Consider the following 23,981-nt stretch of genomic DNA (forward strand, 5'->3'; position numbering starts at 1 on the left):
ATTTTCCTGACCCAGGGATACAATCCGCGTCTCTTAGTCTCCTGCATTGGCAGGCGGGTCCCTTACCACCAGCACCACCTAGGAAGCCCCAGGTATCCTAGGCACCTCTAGGTTCTTAATGCTACCTTACATACAGGAGGAATAAAATACGGATCTGGTGAGAAACAAATGAAGGACAGGAATCCTTTTGTATTCAGCTTTGGGCTTCCCTGGTGGCTCAGAGGTTAAAGCGTCTGCCTGCAATGCGAGAGACCTGAGTTCAATCCCTGGGTCGGGAAGATCCCCTGGAGGAGGAAATGGCAACCCACTCCAGTATTCTTGCCTGGAGAATCCCGTGGATGGAGGAGCCTGGTGGGCTACAGTCCACAGGGTCGCAAAGAGTCGGACACGACTGAGCGATATATGGGTATGTGGGTCTATTCATTTAACAAAAACTATGTGACTGGCATTGTTCCCCTCCATCCCTGGTATCCAAAACAGTGCCACCAGTAAATACCCAGGACTGGACTGATGGGATAGCAAATAGTTCTAAATCATTTGTGAAGTACACTTAGCATTAGGATTTACAGCATCTCAAAAAAAAAAAGATGTCGTGGTTGGGGTGGGGGGATGCTGGTGAAAAAAAGTATGTTAGTATTTCCTAATTCCATACATGTGTGTGCATGCTCAGTCACTCCCATGTCTGACTCTTTGCCACCTCATGGACTGTAGCTCGCCAGGCTCCTCTGTTAATGGGATTGTTCAGGCAAGAATATTGGACTGGGTTGCCATTTCCTACTCCAGGGGATCTTCCTGACCCAGGGCTTAAACTCGCGTCTCTTACATCTCCTGCATTGGCAGGCGGGTTCTTCACCATTAGTGCTACCTGGGAAGCCCACTTCCATACTCTGCCTATTGTTCTACTAAATCTATCAATTGCAGAAAGCTCTTCATAAAAACAACATTCTTTAGGTTTCCTTAAATATCAACAACCGAAGGTAAAGATCCCTTTTCTATCAATATAATCAATACATGACTGGGCTCTAACTGTAACTGAATTTCTGCCAGTGCCAGATTAACAAAAACATCGGGGTAGGACCATCACTTCGGAAATCCATTCTCAGGAAGATCTCAGGTTCATGGGGAAGGCAGGGCTTCCGGTCAACCCTAGGCTGAGCTGCAAGCCTGGCCCCTCCAGGGGCCCACAGAACCCCAGTTCCTCCGTCTAGGCTGTGGGCTCTGCTGAGCCAAGCTGTGTCTATGGAGCTTAGTTTAGACAGGGGTGGTGGGCAGGAACTACCTTGAAGAGAGCATCCTAACACTGCATGCTGGGATCTTTACACCTGCAACCTTATGCTTTCCTGCCCTGTAGCCAATCCTGGAGATAAACATAGAGCCAGGCAGACCTGGATCTGAGTTCTTGTGCTACTGGTTATCAGCTGGGCAAGTTGCTTAACTTTCTTGAGCTCCAGTTTCTCCAAGGCAAAATGGAGATTAAGTGATACAACGCATGGGAAGCACATAACAGGGTGGGCAGTTCTTTCTTGACAGTTTCTAAGGTATGGTGTAGAAGTAAGCATGTGGCCTCTGAGATCAGACTAATTGGTTTCAGATCCCGGCTGTAGGCAGAGAGGTGCAGGTCACTGCCCCTCACAAAGACAAAGCAGCTAGAGAACTAAGAACAACAAAAGCAGACCCCATGGAGGTGTCTCCTGCTGCTTCACATTGCAACTTGGCCTAGCCAAAACCTCTTAAAAACTCACAGGCCAGTGATGAGTACCCAGGAGTTGATGGCATAGATACTTGCATGTTCATAAAACATGCCACCAGAAATCACACTCAGAAAGGCTTCTAGTCTCTTTGCAATGTCCCCTCATCATGTCGTTGCCATTGTTCAGTTTCTCAGTTGCGTCGGACTCTTTGCTATCCCATGGACTGCAGCACGCCAGGCCTCTCTTTCCCTTACCATCTCCCAGAGTTTGCTCAAACTCAAGCCCATTGAGTCGGTGATACTATCCAATCATCTCATCCTCTGTCGTCCCCTTCTGTTCCTGCCCTCAATCTCTTCCAGCATCAGGGTCTTTTCCAATAAGTTGCCTCTTTGCATCAGGTTGCCAAAGTACTGGAGCTTCAGCTTCAGCATCAGTCCAGTGAATATTCAGGGTTGATTTCCTTTATGATTGATTGGTTTGATCTCCTTGCTTTTCCAAGGGACTCTCAAGAGTCTTCTCCAGCACCACAGCTTGAAGGCATCAATTCTTCGGCACTCAGCCTTTTTTATTGTCCAGCTTTCACATCCATACATGACTACTAGAAAAACCAAAGCTTTGATTATAGCTTTGATTTTGACCTTTGTAGGCAAAGCAATGTCTTTGCTTTTTAACACGCTCCCTAAGTTTGCCATTGTTTTTCTTCCAAGGAGCAAGAGTCTTTTAATTTCATCATGAGCATTTGTTTTTTGGTATGCTGATAGTTACTGTAAAATTAAGGGTAATTTACTGGAAAATTACCCAGGTTTCAGACAGCAGTGTGTACTGATCACTGAACAGCTACTGAGTATCCATAAGCAAGGCATTGTGCAAGAGATGAAAGACATAAAGCCTAACCAGTAAAGACACAAAGACAGGCATGCTCTGACTGAAGACAGGTAAGAGGCAGGGAGGAGGAGGTTGTGGACTTCCGGGTGGGCTGAGGGGGAGTCAAGCGGAGAAGGGATTCTAGGCTTCTCTTTAATCAGCTTATATTTAAGTCCGGGAGCTCAACTGGAGAAAAAGGTGGGGTGGCAGGAGCGTATATTTTTATAAAGAATGGAAAGACAGGAGAAGCCCATCCTCAACATGAATGTCAGTCAGTGCTTAGAATGGATCTCAGTTCCCATCCCTATGCCCTATCTCCCACTTAAGTCCTGCGAGTGACACCTAATAATATTTTTTATTCTCGTTTGTGGCATCAGGAATGGAAAGGCTGCTAATCCTGAAGGTAATGAGTTGTCAGTAAGACTGTTATGATGGTGAACTTTTCCACTTTCTCTCCCCAGGCTGGTACAGCTCTCTATAAGTCAATGAAAGCATAATTTACAAAACATAATTATATTTGAAAAGTAACATTTATAGGAGATCTCACTTTGAGAGCTAGTATACTGGTGGTTAAGGGCTTACATTCACAGAACAGGCCTCTTGGGCGCAATTCCTGCCTCTGTACTTACTCTGTGATTTTGAGCAAGTAACTTGACCTTTCAGTGCCACTATTTCTTTACTGTGTTAATAGGCATAACATTATCACAATAGGCAAGCATAGGGTAGCTGGAAAAATAAGATATGCCAAGACATAAAGAGCACAGAAAAAAGTGTTGACATATAACAAATGCATGGTAAGTGTCAGCCATTGATATTTGAAAAAGAATTACCATAAAATACTTCATTGTAATAATAGGTAATGACTTCTCCATGACTGAAAAGATTTTCACTTCCAACTAGTAAAGAGAAGGAAACAAGTGATAATTCCATTTATGTATACAGTAAGAATTTAAGCAAAGCTCTTTAGAAATGAGCCGATAGCTCAAGATGAACACTTAAATAGCATGCAGTCCTGTCTTTATAGGTAGTTTATCAAAGAAAACAAGAAGTATGTTGTGGCTCCACTGAAATGAAATCAGTGTAACAGTCTAAATTTATCATCAAATTATATTTATAATCCAAACAAATGCTTTGGACAGAAGGCATTGTCTGGGACTCTGGACCCTACTGGGTAGGGACTGCCAACCAACCAAATGCCAGGGCAACAGAGATACAAGAATAAACAAAACAAATGGAAAAATAGAGAACATGTATGCAAGGGGACGAAGTAAGGTATAGAAAGTCACAGAAATAATTCTGCTCTATTCAGTGTGGTGTACAAGATTTTGTTTCAGGAGTGGCATTTTAACAGAAAGAGCTTAGGTCTATAAAATAGACCTGGATTTTGGTCCTAGCTTTAGCTGCAAAATACTTTTGCAACCTCAATCTTTCTGACCCTCAGTATGACCTTCAGCTAGCAGAGATGACAATATGAGGCCTAAGGACAGGATCAAAATTAAGGGGCCAATCAAATTAAATTATGAACCTCAAATACTTTGAAAAGTGTGAAATGAGACAAGTACAAACAAAAGGCTTATCAGAGAAAGAAAACTGATTGTTGAACTAGAAGGCTTCTTTCTGTGAGAATTTGAATATATTCCCTGAAAAGAAGACCATCTGACAATGCTCAGAGGAAGTAACATAGGATGGCATCTAATAATCTATAAAAAAAAGCATCCAGACTGTTATTCATATTTTACTTTCTGTTGAAGATTTACTGTTCCCTTTCTCTCTTCTAGGCTTCCCTGGTGGCTCAGAGGTTAAAGTGTCAGCTTGCAATGTGGGAGACCTGGGTTTGATCCCTGGGTTGGGAAGATCCCCTGGAGAAGGAAAGGGCAACCCACTCCAATATTCTTGCCTGGAGAATCCCATGGACGGAGGAGCCTGGTTGGCTACAGTCCACGGGGTCCCAAAGAGTTGGACAAGTCTGTGCGACTTAACTAACTTTCCATCTTTTACAAGAACCTTTCAAGAGCCAGTTTTATTGGAAGGAGCTTTCATATGCTAAATATCCAAGGGTGTGTATCCTTGGTCTGAAGTGTCCTGACTGTGACCTTGCAGCAAGGCTCTTTCTAACCCTGCTGGCCCACAGTGTTCTCATCTATAAATGATGTCGTTGGATCTCTCAGGCCTTTTTCAGCTCTAAAATTCTATGAGTTCATGATTTCATTTATTTATCTTACAACAACTAAACAAAACCATTAGAATTTATTATTTGGGGAAATATATATATCTAGAATATACTTCTCAGTTGCTAAAGAGGCTGCCATAGGTAGATGGCAAATAAATTTTAATCAAAAGGAAAAACTAGTATAACAACAAATTATACTAATTATCTCTTGCTTCTGTTGACTGAGGCAGCAAAACAGTGCACCATGATATGCCAAGGATGTAAGATTCCTTCTAGAATTCTCCATGGGCTCTGAGGTCATAACTCATCTGCTTTGCTGCACAGAAAATATCTAGAAATGAACAGTGCCTGTATAGTCTAATGTACTATTATATTGATGAATCTTAAACCGGGGTATCCATCACTCTAGTGACTTTAATTAGCTCTCAAACTGATTAGTGATCAATCATCAAGTGCTCATTAAGGAGAAAAACCCAGAAACTATCTGGTAGGTACAGGGTTGAAACACAGATTCGGTATGTGCTTTTATCTTTGTTATAATTTAGTTAAAGCAGGGTGTTAGTCTTCTTTTTCAAAGTGCTAAATTTAACAATATTTTTTTACATGGCAATATACATTACAATTAGTTTCACCAGATTTTGTTACTTTAATAAAAATATTTATGAAAAAGACTCACTTATCCTAAAGAGGATAAATTGTTTTCTGCCTTCTTAGCAAGAAAATGTTTCTATTTGTAAGAAGAGCAACCTATATTTATTAATCTTAATCTGGGCTATTTCTATTTCCAGTAGTCACTAGAGGCAGCTTCTAATTCAAGTCTTTGAGTCATAAGCAGGGGTTATTAGTTTTGTATATCTCAAATGAACCCTTGAAGAACACTCACATTCAGCAAAAATTTTTTGAGTCCCATACAATGTACCACAAACAGGCGCTGTTCTATTTGATTTCTTCACATTCTATTATTAGAAATCCAATCATATTTTATTCTCTATTGATTTATACTAGGTTCAAAAGGGTAATTCTTCATGAGAGCAATGAACAATTTGGCATAAGATCTGCCCACTTCACAACGATCAGACATTGTTAACATAAAATAAATGTGATTTTATCCAGGAACCTCTAATTTTGCATTATATTTTCCTGTCTCATCTTTCAAGCACTTCATTTGTAGTAGGGTAAAGAGAGTGGTAAGGACAGGAGATCTGAAGAAAGTCCAGATTAATACTCCCTTTATTCTGATATCAATGATTTGCTAATACTCGGGTAATATTTAGGTGGATGGAGTTCACAGCATAGGCAATGTGGTTTCATGAATCTGTGCTTTTCCTTACATGTAAATTGCTTTTTGTTTGTTTTTTGTTGGGGATGTTCTTTGTTTTTTGACTACACTGCATGGCATGTGGGGATCTTAGTTCCCTGACTAGGGATCAAACCTGAGCCCCTTTCAATGGAAGCATGGAGTCCTAACCACTGGACCACCAGGGAAGTCCCGCAAATTGCTTTTCTGGAAGGCCCTTCCCACCCTTCCTTTTGTCACTAAAATTACGTGTCATCTTCTCCAGGAAGCCCTTGGAGTGGCTCTGGGCTTACACAAAGCTGTGGGGACCTACATCGAGCCCAGCACCCAATACCATATGTGGAAGTATCTCCCTGGTCCAGCTCATGGATGACAGGGCTGTTTGTCATCAATATGCTTCTGGGACCTATACATTTGTTGAAGGCCGCTCCCAGCCACCCAGTGTGTATCACCTGGATTTAATAGAGATGATCCTCAAACACTTTTGGAGCAGAGGCGACTGTGCTTTTAGTACTTTCCATTCTACTGACTTAGACAGGGAACACATTCTGAGATTTGGGACCAATGCTGAATGTTGTATCCCATAAACTCTAGAACTTAGAAATCACAAACCCATCCCACACACAGGCTGGGCAGCCACCCTCCAAAGGAGGAGAGGACGGTCTTAAAAGATAAACCATTCCATTTCTCAACAGCTCTAATGGTTAGACTCAGGAATCAGACTGCCTGGGTTCAGATCCTTGTTTCGTCTTTTATCATGTTCCATAGTTCTCTTACTGGTTATTGGGAATAAGAATCATGCCTCTAAGATTGTTGTGGAGATAAAATGAATTAACACATGCCAAATGCAGCTGACACTGACAGAGTGAGTGTTAAATGGCTGCTACAGAAATTAATAAAAACACCCCCCTTCTATCATAGCTTTGAAGCCCACAACAGGCTCAGCCAGTGCTTAGTATCAGTGCTCACCTGTTTACCGTCACACACCTGAAGGCTGAGAGCAGAGGGATGGCCTTTGTTCTACGGATCAAAGAAACTGAGCTGCAAAGAGACTTAATCCTTGCCCAACAAGTCAACAGAGAAAGTCAGTGATAGAGAAGGTCGTTCAGAAAGTCCTTGTTTCATAAAGGGTTTTCATACAAAGTCTTCAGAGGCCCTGAAATACAAGTTTAAGCTATGGAAAAAAATAAAACCTATGAATTGGCACTTGGAATACATATTAACTAGGGCCATAGTGAGCACAGTGGCAGCAGGAAGTGACAGGGGGTTTTGAACAGTTGGCACCGTTGAGGGGGAAAGTACATGTATGATGAAAGGTTAACACATTTCCTAGAATTTCAAAGTCACCTGCGATTTTAAATAATTAATTCTTTTCAGGGAAATGCTTCACATGTCTTCAGCATTATATGTGTGTATTAGACATTTAAGTCATAAACTTTAGCATATGAAATATTTAAGCTGAGGACACAGGACACTTGGAATTTTAAAATCATAAAAACCTTGAAACCCTTTGGAATTGTGGCACCAACTAAAATGGAAAGAATGATTTAGAGTCCTTTTCTTTTAATGAAAAATGGTTTAGAATTTGACACATAAACCTGTTTCTCAAATCGAATACTTCTCACTCCATTTATTAAAAAGAAGAGAGAAAAAGAGAAGAAAGGTGAGAGGCCTTTGTTAATCTATGTAAGAAAGCTTTCTGGGTTTTCAAATTGCTTTTGACCAGATGTCTAACCATTTTATTGTTGCCTATGTTCTTTACAGGGCTTCCCTCGTAGCTCCCTGGATAAAGAATCTGCCTGCAATGCAGAAGACCTGGTTTCGATCTGTGGGTCAGGAAGATCCCCTGGAGAAGATAATGGCAACCCACTCCAGTATTCTTGCTTGGAGAATCCCAAGGACAGAGGAGCCAGGCAGGCCACAGTCCATGGGGTCGTAAGAGTCAGACACGACTTAGCGACTTCACTACTACGACTATGTTCTTTATAAACTCATTTGGTACTCTCCTGAAATCTTTCGACTTCTGATGTTTTCCCTTTCTCTCTACACATGGCTCCAGAAGGAAATTCTATGAATATGCCGTGTGTTTGTCCTAACTGTATGCGTTGGTTCACATCACTCCTTTTGCCTTAAAAACCTTCCCCAACTTTTCTCCATCTCTCCTTCTACTAGAATCCTGTCCATTTTGAGACCCTCTCCTCTCTGAAGTTTTCTTAATCCTCGGTGCAGACCTGTTTCTTTGGATCTCCAAAGTCCTCTGCCTGAACCTTTCTGTTGGTATGTAATGGTCTGCCTTAAGTTACAATCACCATTAAAAAGGGAGTCCAGTGTGCAAGCTGAGCCTTTTGACCCAGCTTGGTCTGAGACTTCTTACCTGTGTGACCTTGGGCAAAGTATACTTAAACTTTCTGTGCCTCACTACTCCATAGGACTGCGGGAAGGAATTAAGAGGCTGAGTACAAAAAGTGCTCAAAATATTACCTGACAACGGTTAGCTGTTACTATTCAGTCATTGCTTAGTTTTAATTTGCCAGACTTCAAGCCTCTTGGACTGGTAAAGTTCCCACCACAGCAGCACATACATAGTAGGACCTAGTTGCTAATCTGAATTAGAATAAAACCTGTGTTATAGTTCCAACCTGGGACTCAAATTACTTAATTTGACTCTCTGTGCTATTCTCACTAAATGGGGTTAATTTGATTATTTCTAAAGGCCCATTCAGTGCTAAAATTCTATCAGATAATCACGTGAGTTAAGATACACTGAAACGGTTTACTCAGTTCAACAGATTTAGATTTTCACTCCCTTCACATGGCTTCTACATTTCTACTGGCCAATATTTCTAATCCATTTTGAGACAATAAATCTAAGGAAAATACCTATGATTTACTCTACATGCAAGTATTAAACATTTTGTTTTGATGAAAAATGATAAACAAAGTTAAGTACCTTAATTACCCAATAAAAATGAAACATTCTGATTAGGATGTCTGTTATGAAAGCATTCTAATCATTTTAAAGTCATACTACTATATTTCAGAATGTAATAGTTGGGATAAAGTACTCTTTGATGAAGATTCTTGATAAGAAACATTCTTTAGGAATGTTTTGTTTTTACTAAACTATACTTTCTAACACTTTCGTTTCCATTTCTAAGCCGAATAACTGTTTCTGGTTCATATTGCTCACTTTTTAAAACAGTTGTATTTGTAGTTCATAACAACCAACCATAACTAATCTCAAATCTCAGAGAAAATAATTCCAACCAGAAGTAGCGAGTATTTCACCTCAGTAATTAGCAGGGTATCCTACAATATATTTACATATAAAGTTCTTATCAAACAGACATCCAGGGTGGTGGAGGGGGGCAGGGATAAATTAGGAGTTTCGATGAACATATACACATTACTATATATAAAACAGATAACCAACAGGGATCCCACTGGACAGCACAGGGAACTATATTCAGTATATAATATATATCTGAATCTCTTTGTTGTATACCTGAAACAAAGACATTATAAATCAACAATATTTCATTAAAAATTTTTTTAAAAATTAAAAAAAAAACAAAAACAGGTATCCTTAGAGAGTCTTCCAATGGAAGCTTTACTAAGTGCAATTGAATTGGCAGGAAAATGAATACAGGTTCAACCACTGAACCTGGTCTCTAAAGCCTGTCTGTGTCAAGGCCAAGATTAGAATTCGGAAGTTGGCAGGGTGTCATGTGATCCCAACACCTCTCTTTCTTTCCATCTAAGTGTCTAGTAATAAAGTCAGGGGAAAGATATATGGAAACACTTTGTCAGCCCAAGATCTCGAAATAGACTGCTTCTAAAAAAAAGTTTTCCAGGTGGCATCACGGAGACTGTGGTATTGCAGAGAGATTCTCATTTGGGGGACCCTGTACGTGTCCTGTACATTGGATTTTTCTTTGGTCTGTGTTTTGTGCTGAGACCTAGACTTCTTTGTAGTCCCTCTCAAAGGAATGAATTTTCATTTTCACTACAGAAATATATATTTCAAATACTTTAAAGGCCCTTGAGCTAAAATAAATACTGTGCCAAAAAAAAAAAAAAAAAAAAACACACAACAAAAAAACCCTCTTTGAGGCACAGAGAAAAATCTTCCCAAGGATCTCTTTCGAAATGACTTTTCAACCTTGCCTGGGGCACATTTCTTCACTCTAGAAGAATGCATTAACTCCTGGTTCATGGGCGGCTCAGGGAACCAGCAGTTCTTGAGGCGGAGTTTTCAAGAAAGGGCTTGAAATAATAAACAGTGTCTTCCTTCGCATCTCCTTTAAAAAATAATTAGTTTCTTATTTTAACATTTTAAGGCGGTTCAACGACCTGATGCAAAGAGCCAACTCATTGGAAAAGACCCTGGTGCTGGGAAAGATTGAAGGGCGGGAGGAGAAGAGGGCCAGAGGATGAGACGATTAGACATCATCACCGACTCAGCGGACAGGAATTTGAGGAAGCCCTGGGAGCTGGTGATGGACAGGGAAGCCTGGCATGCTGCAGTCCATGGGGTCGCAATGATCAGACACGACTGAGCGCCTGAACAACAAAGATGTGTACAAGCCAGCAAGGATATCTGTGTACATTCAGGGGCCTTATTTTCCAAATAACTCCAGTACAGGAGGTTCAGCATACTTGTGTTTGTACCTGGACAGCTTCTATTCTCTATTTACATTTGTCAGGCAAATGAGAGTTAGGGCTCCAAAGGAAGAAAACAAAGGTGTGTGGACTATCCAGTAATGGTTACTTAGCACCAATCACTGTGTGTGAACACACAGTTAAACAGGTAGTGTTGACACACACAACACTGAAGCTATAGGAAAAGCTATGTTGTAAAAAGGCACCCACCCCGCAAATGAACACATGATATTAAAGCTGACGGTGCAAAGCAGTTTGGGTTTGCCACTTTTGTAACCAGCATCAACAATCTGGAAAGTTCTACTCCTGGTGGCTCAGATGGTAAAGAATCTGTCTGCAATGCACAGAACCCACGTTCAATCCTTCAGTTGGAAAGACCCTGGGAGAGGGAATGGCGACCCAGTTCAGTATTCTTGCCTGGAGGATTCCATGGGCAGAGGAGCCTGGCAGGTCACAGTCCATAGAGTCTCAAAGAGTCAGACACTAACACTTATCAAGTTCTCAAGGGCTTCCCAAGTGGCTCAGTGATAAAGAATTCTCCTACCAATGCAGTAGACATAAAAGAGACACGCATTCAATCCCTGAGTTGGAAAGATCCCCTGGAGAAGGAAATAGCAATCCACTCCAGTATTCTTTTCTGGAAAAACCCATGGACAGAGAAGCCTGGCAAGCTACAGTCCATAGGGCCTCAAAGAGTCAGACACGACTGAACACCATACATATATCAAGGTTTTACAAGCAGCAATCAGAGGGTACACGGTGAGAGTTCCAGCTCTGAGTTTCACCCATGAGATCAGGTTCCACCCTTTCTCTCTCCACTTGCCCTGCACATCCTTCCCTAAGGCAGCTGTCCAGTGGGGAATTAATGGACCTTGGGGACAGAACTGGGCTGAGATTTTGGAGCATTCGTTTACTATGTGAACCTGAGCTAATTATGTGGAGCCGCGGTTCCCATTAGTAACCTTGGGATTCCAAATACCTGCCTCACTGGGCTGCTGTGAGAAATGAATGGGATCCTGCATGTGCTTTATAGTCAGAGTTGGATAAATCTTCATTTTCTCAGTTCTTTCCTCCTAATTTAATAGAGCTTGAGGATGGATCATCTCTTGACTCTGGCTATGTATGTCACTGATGTATGGAGAGAGTGATCATCAATTACACATAATTAACAATTTTTTACGGATTTATCGTGACATCTGTGTTAATCTCTATTAGAATTTGCTTATTGAAGATGGTAAGTTCCTTGTTTTTTTTAAAACAACGAGTAAAATGCTGCAAAACCTAGGCAAAATAAAGAAATATTAACACAGGACAAATGATTGTTTTTCTCCTAAAATATACTATAACCTTTTGAGATTTTGGTATGAGGGGACATGTGAAACACTTCAAATCACCATTTTATGACAAGCCCTTTACCACACTGTTGAAGGCAAATTTTGTTTTCAATATTTCTTTTAAGCTTTTTTTTTTTTTGATTGATGGTCCTGGGTTTTATTATTTTTAACAGCATTATGGGAATAATTGACATACAATAAAATGCACATGTCTTAAATCTAAGTTTTGACATGTATATACTGGTGACACCATCACATACCCATCATGTCCAAAAACTTTTTGGGACCCTTTGCATTTCTTCCCTCCCACCCATGCTAGCCCTTGCTCCATCACTGCAAACACTTTCTGCTCTCTGCCTCTGTATGTTAGTTTGTATTGAACAAATGGAATACAGTCACATTTCCTAGAACTTTAGACAAATGAGAATGGCATAGTATGTATAATTTTTTTGGTTAGATCTATTTTTGCTTAGCATATTTTGTTTAGATTTATTTATATTTTGTTTATATTTCTTTTGCTTAGCGTATTTATTTTGAAATCATCCACATGGCTGATTTATCAATACTTTATTCAACATTTTTGGTGAGCAGTAATTCATTATATGACTGTGGTAAAATTTGTTTACCCTTTCATCTCTTTTTTTCCCCAATTATTTTTATTCGTTGGAGGCTAATTACTTTACAATATTGTAGTGGTTTTTGCCATACATTGACATGAATCAGCCATGGATTTACATGTGTTCCCCATCCTGATCCCCCCTCCCGCCTCCCTCCCCATCCTGTCCCTCTGGATCATCCCAGTGCACCAGCCCCGAGCACTTGTCTCATGCATCCAACCTGGGCTGGTGATCTGTTTCACACTTGATAATATACATGTTTCGATGCTGTTCTCTCAGATCATCCTACCCTCACCTTCTTCCACAGAGTCCAAAAGTCTGTTCTATACATCTGTGTCTCTTTTTCTGTCTTGCATATAGGATTATCGTTACCATCTTTCTAAATTCCATATATATGCGTTAGTATACTGTATTGGTCTTTATCTTTCTGGCTTACTTCACTCTGTATAATGGGCTCCAGTTTCATCCATCTCATTAGAACTGATTCAAATGAATTCTTTTTAATGGCTGAGTAATATTCCATGGTGTATATGTACCACAGCTTCCTTACCCATTCGTCTGCTGATGGGCATCTAGGTTGCTTCCATGTCCTGGCTAGTATAAACAGTGCTGCGATGAACATTGGGGTGCACATGTCTCTTTCAGATCTGGTTTCCTCGGTGTGTATGCCCAGGAGTGGGATTGCTGGGTCATATGGCAGTTCTATCTCCAGTTTTTAAGGACTCCCCACACTGTCCTCCATCGTGGCTGCACTAGTTTGCATTCCCACCAACAATCTTTTAAGCTTTTGTGTCACCATTTTTCTATTTTTGCCTTTTCGCTTCTCCATTAACCCAGTCATAGTCCTGCTCATATTTACTATTGATTTGGTTTTCTTATAGGAAGTTACCTTCCTTTTTCTTTATGTACAAAATATATACTCTTTATAAAGAAAAATTATATGCATGTGTGTATATATACGTATTGCTGTTTAGTCACTAAGTTGTGTCCTACTCTTTTGTGAGCCCCATGTAGCATGCCAGGCTCCTCAGTCCATGGGATTTCCCAGGCAAGAATATTGAGTGGGCTGTCATTTCCTTCCCCAGGGAATCTTCCCAACCCAGGGATCAAACCCATGTCTCCTGTATTGGCAGGCAGTTTCTTTACCGTTGAGTCACCAGGAAAGTCCATGTGTAAATGCATAGTTATACCATCTATAATTACTGTTAAACATTACCACTGATCTCCACCTTTACTCTGAGAGGCAGACAAGAAGCTGTTGCCATCCACATTTCACCAATGATGAGGAAGATGATAATGATGGTGAGGATGACACTAACTACTTACATTTATTAAGCATTTGCCATGTGCCATGTGCTATTCTCAACGCTTCATCTGTATTAACGCAGCTTTATTTTTTCTCCTAGCAGTTACACATGCCATACTGTATATTTGTTTACCGTCTGCTTCTCCTTCCTAGAATATAAATGCCTTGCCAGGAAGAAACATGGTCTGTTTTTATTTACATCCATATTGCCAGAGGATGAGATGCTAGATAGCATCACCGACTCAACGGACATGAACTTGAGCAAACTCCGGGAGAGAGTGAAGGACAGGGGAGCCTGGCGTGCTCCGGTCCACGGGATTGCAGAGTCGGGCACAACTTAGGGAGTGAACAACAGCCTATCTTCAGTACATCTACAATTAGCTGGCTCGGTGGGAGGCATTCAAAAACTGTGGAAGAAATAAACTAGCTTTCCTAATAGTGTGGGTGAGCCTCATCCAGTCCAAGGAGGGCCTGAACAGACTGAATAAGAGAGAATTTGCCCTTTGCCTGTCTTCGAGGTGAGACATGATCTGCTCCTGCTTTGGAACTGAACTTGGGCTGGAACTTACACCATCAGCTCTCCTGGTTCTCAGGCCTTTGGACTCGAACTGGAACAATATCCTGGCTCTCCAGCTTGCTGCCTGCTGATTTTGGGACTTTTTGCCTCCACACTGCATGAATCAATTCCTTATAATCAATTTCTCTCTCATATAAATATAATCTCCTATTGGTTCTGTTTCTTCTAGACTAACACAGATGTTCAGATCGGTTAACTGAGCTGAGATTCAAGTACAAGTGCACTGCCAGTCTAGTGCATTCTGTTTCCTTAAAGCAGAGCACTGTCCTTGCTTTCTTATCCCCACTTGAGTTCTCTTTCACATGTTAAGCCCAAAAGTAAGTTGGTTGGTAAATTAGAAAGGGAATCTGAGGATACTGATTCACTCATTTTTTAGCTGAATGAGTCCCATCTGTTAGACCTTGTTTTTTTAATTTTAATTTTTTAGTTTATTTGTTGTTTTTGTTTTTCCTTTTTCTTTGTTTGATCACAAATGAACATTTCTAACAAGTACAGGTTGTTACTGAGGGACATGTTCAATTTTTCACTTATGTTTTTAGTAAAGCAACATTAATGCCGGTGCCGTGCTAAGACCTTCAGTCACGTCTGACTCTTTGGGACCCCGTGGACTGTAGCCCGCCAGGCTCCTCTGTCCACGGGGATTCTCCAGGTGAGAATACTGCAGCGGGTTGCCATGGCCTTCTCTGGGGAAGCTTACAGACCCTGCGATCATTTCCTGCATTGGCAGGCAGGTTCTTTACAACTAGTGCCACTGACTTTAAAAACTATACAGGTGAGAAACGGCTTAAGTGCTTTGTGTTGTTAGGCAGCCATTAACATTTAGAGATGTTAGAGAAAGCCTTCCCCAAACTATGGCAACAGAGGCTCTGGCACCAGAGCTGAACTTGAGACCCCACTCTACTATTCACGGTGCAACCTGGCAAGCCTCTCTGAGCCCTAGTTTCCTCATCTGTGAAAAGGAGATAATGACAGTAACTGCACCACAGAGACACTATGAGGATCACCTAAAATAATGCCAGTAGTGTGCTTAGACAATAACTAACCATATAAAATAAGCATACAGTAAATGTTAGCTACTTTGAAAGCATGACTAGTTACCTAAAAATATCTCCTCTTCTCTCTCAAATTAACAAAATCCCTAACTTTTAACTGGCTGCCAACGAGTCAGCCTATATGCCGAGACTTCCCTGCAGCTGGGTGAAACTGTGTTTCTAAAGTTTCCTCACTGATCAATGCAAAGAAATAGAGGAAAACAATAGAATGAAAAAGATTACAGATCTCTTCAAGAAAATTCGAGATACCAAGGGAACTTCTCATGAAAAGATGGGCTCAATAAAGGACAGAAATGGTATGGACCTAACAGAAGCAGAAGATATTAAGAAGAGGTGCCAAGAATACACAGAAGAACTATACAAAAGAGAACTTCACAACCCAGATAATCACGATGGTATGATCACTCACCTAGAGCCAGACATCCTGGAATGCAAAGTCAAGTGGGCCTTAAAGCATCACTATGAACAAACCTAATTGGAGGTGATGGAATTCCAGGTGAGCTATTTCAAATCCTAAAAGATGATGCTGTGAAAGCACTGCACTCAATATGCCAGCAAATTTGGAAAACTCAGCAGTGGCCACAGGACTGGAAAAGGTTAGTCTTCATTCCAATCCCAAAGAAAGGCAATGCCAAAGAATGCTCAAACTCCCACACACAATTGCACTAATCTCACATGCTTGCAAAGTAATGCTCCAAATTCTCCAAGTCAGGCTTCAACAGTACATGAACCGTGAACTTCCAGATGTTCAAGCTGGATTTAGAAAAGGTAGAGGAACCAGACAGCAAATTGCCAACATCCACTGGATCATCGAAAAAGCAAGAGAGTTACAGAAAAACATCTACTTCTGCTTTCTTGACTATGCCAAAGCCTTTGACTGTCTGGATCACAATAAACTGTGGAAAATTCTGAAAGAGATGAGAACACCAGACCACCTGACCTGCCTCCTGAGAAACCTGTATGCAGGTCAGGAACCAACAGTTAGAACTGGACATGGAACAACAGACTGGCTCCAAATTGGGAAAGGAGTATGTCAAGGCTGTATATTGTCACCCTGCTTATTTAACTTATAAGCAGAGTACATCATGAGAAATGCTGGGCTGGATGAAGCACAAGCTGGAATCAAGATTGCTGGTAGAAATATCAATAACCTCAGATAGGCAGATGACACCACCCTTGTGGGAGAAAGTGAAGAATTAAAGAGCCTCTTGATGAAAGTGAAAGAGGAGAGTGGAAAAGTTGGCTTAAAGCTCAACATTCAGAAAACTAAGATCATGGCATCCAGTGCCATCACTTCATTGCAAATAGATGGGGAAACAGGGGAAACAGTGGCAGACTTATTTTTTGGGCTCCAATATCACTGCAGATGGTGACTGAAGCCATGAAATTAAAAGACGCTTACTCCTTGGAAGGAAAGTTATGACCAGCCTAGACAGCATATTAAAAAGCAGAGACATTACTTTGCCAACAAAGGTCCATCTAGTCAAAGCTATGGTTTTTCCAGTAGGCATGTACAGATGTGAGAGTTGGACCATAAAGAAAGCTGAGCACCAAAGAATTGATGCTTTTGAACTGTGGTGCTGGAGAAGTCTGTTGAGATTCCCTTGGACAGCAAGGAGATCCAACCAGTCCATCCTAAAGGAGATCAGTCCTGAATATTCATTGGAAGGACTGATGCTGAAGCTGAAACTCCAATACTTTGGCCACCTGATGCGAAGAACTGACTCATTTGAAAAAGACCCTGATGCTGGAAAAGACTGAAAGCAGGAGGAGAAGAGGACGACAGAGGATGAGATGGTTGGATGGCATCACCGACTCAATGGACATGGGTTTAAGTGGAGTTGGTGATGGACAAGGAGGCCTAGCGTGCTGCAGTCCATGGGATCGCCAAGAGTCAGACATGACTGAGCGACTGAACTGAAATTGAAACTGAAAGTTCTGGCCAATGAGATGTAAGTGAAAGTGTGATACAGAACCTTCATTAAGTCTTTGTAAGAGACAGAGGGCCTGCCCTTCTTTCCTTTCTCCTTTCTATTGGAGTCTCCTTTCTCCACTTCAGGAATGCAGGTATAATGGCTGGAGCTTTAGCAACTACCTTGAAATATAAGGACAAAGATACAGATAGTTTTCTCTGAACAGTGTGTTAGGAGGAGCCAGATTCTTCTATGGCTATATGTAACCTCCATACCAGTTGTGGGCTGCCAATCTCTGAAATTCTTCTATGTGACAGAGATAATAAATGTCTATCTTGTTTATATCATAATTCCCTGGCATGATAGAGTACCTGTTAAAGGTCCAACTAATCCTAACTACTGTGGCTGGCCCAAAACCATTTTGAGGTCCCATTTCTATAAACAAAGGCAGGGATGAGGCAAAATTATAGAAAAGGGGATTCATGTCTTCACAGCCTTTCCTCTCCTTCCAGACAGCACTTGGATGCCACCATCTTCTCTCCCCTGCTCAGAAGTCCAGGCCTTCATGCCAGATGGATATAATCTGTTCTCAAAGTATCTGATAAAACCGATTTCAATTAAAATGTAAAATGATTATACGGCATTTTTTTCTATTTGTCTTGGGCATTTGTATCTTATTTAAGACAATAGTTTCTGATAGAATATTTGGAATTATTAACAGACCGATGTGAGAATTACTTTTGGGCAGGGAAGCCCACACATGAGGTTACTGCCCACTGCTAAGGCTGACTGTGGTGTAATATAAAGCACCCCACTAGTTTAAGGCAGTTAATGCACCTCTCAAAAAAGGAGTTCACCTTCAACTTCTAAGGAGTCAGGGTTAAGAGAAAGGGAGGAGGGAATTCGTTTGAAAAGGCAATTAATAGCATTCTCATTTCCCTGAGGCTACATATTTTATACAAGTTACTTGAACAATCATTATTACATCATCAGTTGTACAAGATTCTATGTGTGCGGCTCAGTGGAGAAAAATCCGCCTGCCAGTGCAGGAGACACAGGTTCGATCCCTAGTCCAGGAAGATCCCACATATCGAGGAGCAACTAAACCTGTGTGCCACAACCATTGACCCCGTGCTCTAGAGCCCAGGAGCCACAGCTGCTGAAGCCTGAGGGCCCTGAAGTCCGTGCTCTGCAACAAGGGAAGTCACGGCAGTGGGAAGTCCTCACGCTGCAGCTAGAGAGTAGCCTCTACTCTTCAGTTCAGTTCAGTCGCTCAGTTGTGTCCGACTCTTTGCGACCCCATGAATCGCAGCACTCTAGGCCTCCCTGTCCATCACCAACTCCCGGAGTTTACTCAAACTCATGTTCATCGAGTCGGTGATGCCATCCAACCATCTCATCCTCTATCATCCCCTTCTCCTGCCCTCAATCTTTCCCAGCATCAAGGTCTTTTCAAATGAGTCAGTTCTTAGCATCAGGTGGCCAAAGTATTGGAGTTTCAGCTTCAGCATCAGTCCTTCCAGTGAACACCCAGGACTGATCTCCTTTAGGATGGACTGGTTGGATCTCCTTGCAGTCCAAGGGACTCTCAAGAGTCTTCTCCAACACCACAGTTCAAAAGCACCAATTTTTCAGCGTTCAGCTTTCTTCACAGTCCAACTCTCACATCCATACATGACCACTGGAAAAACCATAGCCTTGACTAGACGGACCTTTGTTGGTAAACAGGAACTAGAAAAAAGCCCACAGCAATAAAGACCCAGCACAGCCAATTATAAAATCAATCGATCAAAAAAATTATAAAAAAATTCTATGCATGATGCAACTCAGAGGGTAATTTATTTGTGACCAGTCAGTGGTTAAACAAAGAACCTAAACCACATTCCCCTAATCTCTGGTCCTCTGGTCAAATACTCTTCACCTTTTCTTCCTTTCTGAATGTAAACTGAATATGAGTAATGGATAGCTTTCATTTGAACAAGACATAATTTATCTATCTGAACTTAAACTACAAGAGAGACAAAACAATCATTTTTTAGAGTAAAAAGTGTGTGTGTGTGTAATAAGTTTTTCCCAAAGGAACATGACCTCTGACCACAAATGTGCATGCTCTCTGGTTTGGTTAAAGTAAAAGTTTCTTACAAGAGCTCAGTGATCTACAGACCACCTAATGAAAACCTCATTGCCTGTCTCCTCTGTGCCTTGATTCCTCAACTGATTTGAAGATCAAATGACTGACAGGGTTATTTAAATGAAACTCTTGTGGCCTTTTCTAGAACCTGGCTCCTTCAGGCTTTCAGACTGATCCTGATCAGAGGTTTGAGGAAGTATCAACTTACTTAATTCAACTACAGTCTCCTAAATGTCTAATTGCACTTGGTAGGCTGAATCCAGGAGAAATTTCTCTAGACACATCCCCATTGGGGTAAAATTTTCATGACATTCTACTGACTTTTCTAATATTCAAAAATCAAGCGTATCTTTGCCACTGTTGCTTTGACGAGCACTGCTAGTTTCAGACCATAAACAACGGGTTGTTGTTTATGATGCCATGACAACCATTAGATTTTTTAAAGTTTTAGAAACTGACTTATATTTCTAGGTAAAACAATGAGCAAGCAAAGGAAACCACAAGAAAAGTGCCACAAAGCCCTCATCTGAAAACAGTTCAATGCAAGAAGACAGAATTTCTTCTTTGCAAGTCTCAGAGGTATAATGTTCATTTAACTTTTAAATTCTATGTCCAGGATTTCTAGAAATGCTTGATACCTTTGGTTATCCGAAATTAACAAATGACTTTTATCATCAAAAACGCAACCTCATTAGGTATTTTCTATATGAGTATGACCTTATAACATGAGGTTTTTGCATGTGAAGTTAAGTTTCTAAAGAAAGCAGCAATTAGAAACTGTAAATTTAATTAAAAGCACAGGTGTAGCAAATAGGCTGCATAAAAACAAATTTATCACACACACAGAAAAATTGGAATGTGAATTTTATAAAAATATCACCCCTTTTAAACTTTAAAACTACAGGTTCTTTTAATTAGCAAGTATCAATGGAGCATTAAATGCAATTTAAAAACACAAAACTGCATTTTACACGCTTTTTAGGAACAAATAAAATAGTAAATCAAGAAACATATTTTAATAATAAGTCTCAGGTTTAATTTGCCTATAAAGGAAAATTCAAATTATCTTTTGTAATGAAAACACAAATATCTTTAGTCAAAACAAATTAATATTACTCAATTCTCAATATGCTGTTCTCTTATAAAATAAAAACTCATCAAGTTCCTTCAAAAGAAATCTGTTTTTAATAATACAATCACTGAGTGTAAAACAAAATTTACATAGGCATATGACTAATCATTGATTTTGTTTTTTTAAAATATTTAATCATTTAATTTCTTCTGCTTATATGCATTAAGTTGAATAAAATTTACATTTAGAAAAGCAAATGACTGCCAAGAAGGAAAAAGAGATTACCCCCCTCCATATATTCTGGAGTAGAATAAACAAACAGATCACACACATAATCCAACCATTTAAAAACATACCTTTGTCTCATGCATCCAACCTGGACTGGCGATCTGTTTCACACTTGAGACAAGTGCTCGGGGCTGGTGCCCGGGGTGACCCAGAGGGATGGGATGGGGAGGGAGGTGGGAGGGGGGTTCAGGATGGGGAACACTTGTACACCCATGGCTGATTCATGTCAATGTATGGCCAAAACCACTACAATACTGTAAAGTAATTAGCCTCCAACTAATAAAAATAAATGAAAAAATAAAAAAGAGAAAAAAAATAAAAAAATAAAAACATCCTTTTGCGGACAACTATAGTCCCATTTCTTGAAGTGTTCTGACTGCATATGTGTATTTACTTGAATACAGTCTCTTCAAATCAGCAGACAGCAGAAAAAGAATATCGAAGTGCACATCTGTCAGTAGGTTCCACATTTCAACCAGAAAAGCATTCATCAACGCTCTACTTGGAATGCGTTCTAATAAGAGAAGCGTTTCCGCAAACCAGAATTCTAAACCAAAGATTTTTCCTAAAGAAAGATAATGTGCTTACTGTATAGAGCTCATTGAGAACCTTCATCAAATCCTCATGAAGCTGGAATGCAATCTCTTTGCTCTGTAATAAGAAGAAATTCAGAATATTAAAAAATGTTACAGAAACTTGTTTCTTGATGATTTACATCTTAAAAAGCTCATACTGAAAATAGAAGAATGTGTGTAACACAATGGAAGGCCAGCATGGCCCTGATATAATAAATATCTTCGACTAAATGGCCCTTTCTAGATACTCAATGTGTGCACCCAAGATCACCGTAGGTTGGACAGAAGCAAATACGTGGACAGGGTGAGTGGCTCTCCCACCATCCAAATCAGACTTTATTAAGAAAGAAGGGAAAAAGTAAGTAAGGTGAAGCACCGGGCTTGCTCAGAACTTGAGTGGCAGAACTTAAAGTCATTAAAAGCTGATTTCTAGCTCCTAGTTTCCCATCTCAGTATCATCACAAGGGAATTATGCAGCATGAATTCTAAAAATCTAAGTCAGAAGCCAAAAGGGAAATTAACTCTCCCTTTCCAAAATAAATATTTGACTGACTACGAATTTTCTTTTTAACTGAAGCACAGTTGATTAACAATGTTGTGTTAGTTTCTGGTATATAGCAAAATGATTCAGTTACACATGTATATAATCAGTTCAGTTCAGTTCAGTCACTCAGTCGTGTCTGACTCTTAGCGACCCCATGAACCGAAGCACGCCAGGCTTCTCTGTCCATCACCAACTCCCGGAGTTCACCCAAATCTATGTCCATTGAGTCAGTGATGCCATCCAACCATCTCATCCTCTATCATCCCCTTCTCCTGCCCTCAATCTTTCCCAGCATCAAGGTCTTTTCAAATGAGTCAGTTCTTAGCATCAGGTGGCCAAAGTATTGGAGTTTCAGCTTCAGCATCAGTCCTTCCAGTGAACACCCAGGACTGATCTCCTTTAGGATGGACTGGTTGGATCTCCTTGCAGTCCAAGGGACTCTCAAGAGTCTTCTCCAACACCACAGTTCAAAAGCATCAACTCTTTGGCACTCAGCTTTCTCTATGGTCCAACTCTCACATTCATACATGACCACTGGAAAAACCATAGCCTTGACTAGACGGATCTTTGTTGACAAAGTAATGTCTCTGCTTTTTAATATGCTGTCTAGGTTGGTCATAACTTTCCTTCCAAGGAGTAAGTGTCTTTTAATTTTCAGATTCTTTTCCATTACAGTTTATTACAAGATATTGAATATACTTCCCTGTGCTATAGGACCTTTCTGTTTATTTTATATGTAGTAGTTTGTGTCTGCTAGTCCCAAACTTCTAATTTATCCCTCCCGACCGCTTTCCCCTTCGGTAACCATACAATTGTTTTCTATGTCTTCGAGTCTGTTTTTGTTTTATAATTAAGTTCATTTATACCCTTTTTAAAGGTTCTGCATATAAGTGATAACATATGATACCCGTCTTTCCCTTTGACTGACGACAATTTTAAGAAAACACTTCCAAAGTAGTGAATCGGTAAGGCCACTTATGATCCACATATGTTTTGCCTCTGCATTTATTATTGTTATCTTTTCATTAAGACAAAAAAGAGAGTTTTACTCTTTCACTCAGTTGGTCAATGACAGCATTAAAGATATTTTTCCCTAGGTTAATTCCGAGGGTTTCACAGAGAAGTATTTTGATTTTTTTTTTTCAGGAAAATCTGTAAGCTACTTTAAAGGAAATCATATATCCAAATTACTTTTTTTTGTTTTGAGCTCCTTTAGTCAGCTACAGAGAATGAAAAAAAAAATGTGTAGCGTGGTTTAATCTACGGTTTGAGATAATAACAACAATGTCCATGGTTGATTGATGTGTCTCCAACAGACTGCCAGATAGGATAAAAGGCCATATCTTTAGCAGTTCTGTGATCCTGGTGTCCTTTACACTGCGTGGACTCAAGGCCAGAACTAGGTGAGGCAAGTGAGGAGATGAGGGTATGGAATTTAAGGAGACCCTAGGCCAGGTTCTGCTTCAGCACACAGAAAGTTTCCAGTCAACACTTGCTAAAAGAATCTGTACGTTGAAATACTGTTTGTGTAACTGCTGAAGTAGTTACTGCCTTTGCTGAAGGCTGGTCACTCCTAAGAAGGCAGAAAAGGACTCGCAGACCACCCTTAATAAAATAATAGGGCCTAGAGGAAACACCGTCCATCTGCAAACACAAGGTCATTGGGATAGGCCTCCCTTAAGAAAGGCCAAATGTGATGAAGCAAAAATTCATGAACATAAAATGTTCACGACACGGGAAGATGACATGAGGGCAGACGTTGAACTCTGAGAAATTCCAGTTCAGTAGGAGCATTTGTCTCGGGTGTTCCTGGAGTGATAAGGATGCTGCTGTTTATCAAACTCTGAGAGTTTTAAAATCCCTACACTGGAGTTAAGAGATTTTGTGT

General features: G+C 40.5%; 1 protein-coding gene across 2 annotated transcripts in view; it reads right to left on the minus strand.

The window, feature by feature from the left end:
• Positions 1 to 23,981, minus strand: part of SRGAP1 (SLIT-ROBO Rho GTPase activating protein 1) — a 295,080-nt gene that overhangs the window by 99,472 nt on the left and 171,627 nt on the right. For both annotated transcript variants that reach the window (XM_043888221.1, XM_043888212.1), the window contains exon 4: positions 21,563 to 21,625. In XM_043888221.1, the coding sequence (XP_043744156.1) occupies positions 21,563 to 21,625 (63 nt within the window). The remainder of the gene's footprint in view (positions 1 to 21,562; positions 21,626 to 23,981) is intronic.

Source organism: Cervus elaphus, chromosome 3 (genome assembly GCF_910594005.1).
Source record: "Cervus elaphus chromosome 3, mCerEla1.1, whole genome shotgun sequence".
Taxonomy (NCBI): domain Eukaryota; kingdom Metazoa; phylum Chordata; class Mammalia; order Artiodactyla; family Cervidae; genus Cervus; species Cervus elaphus.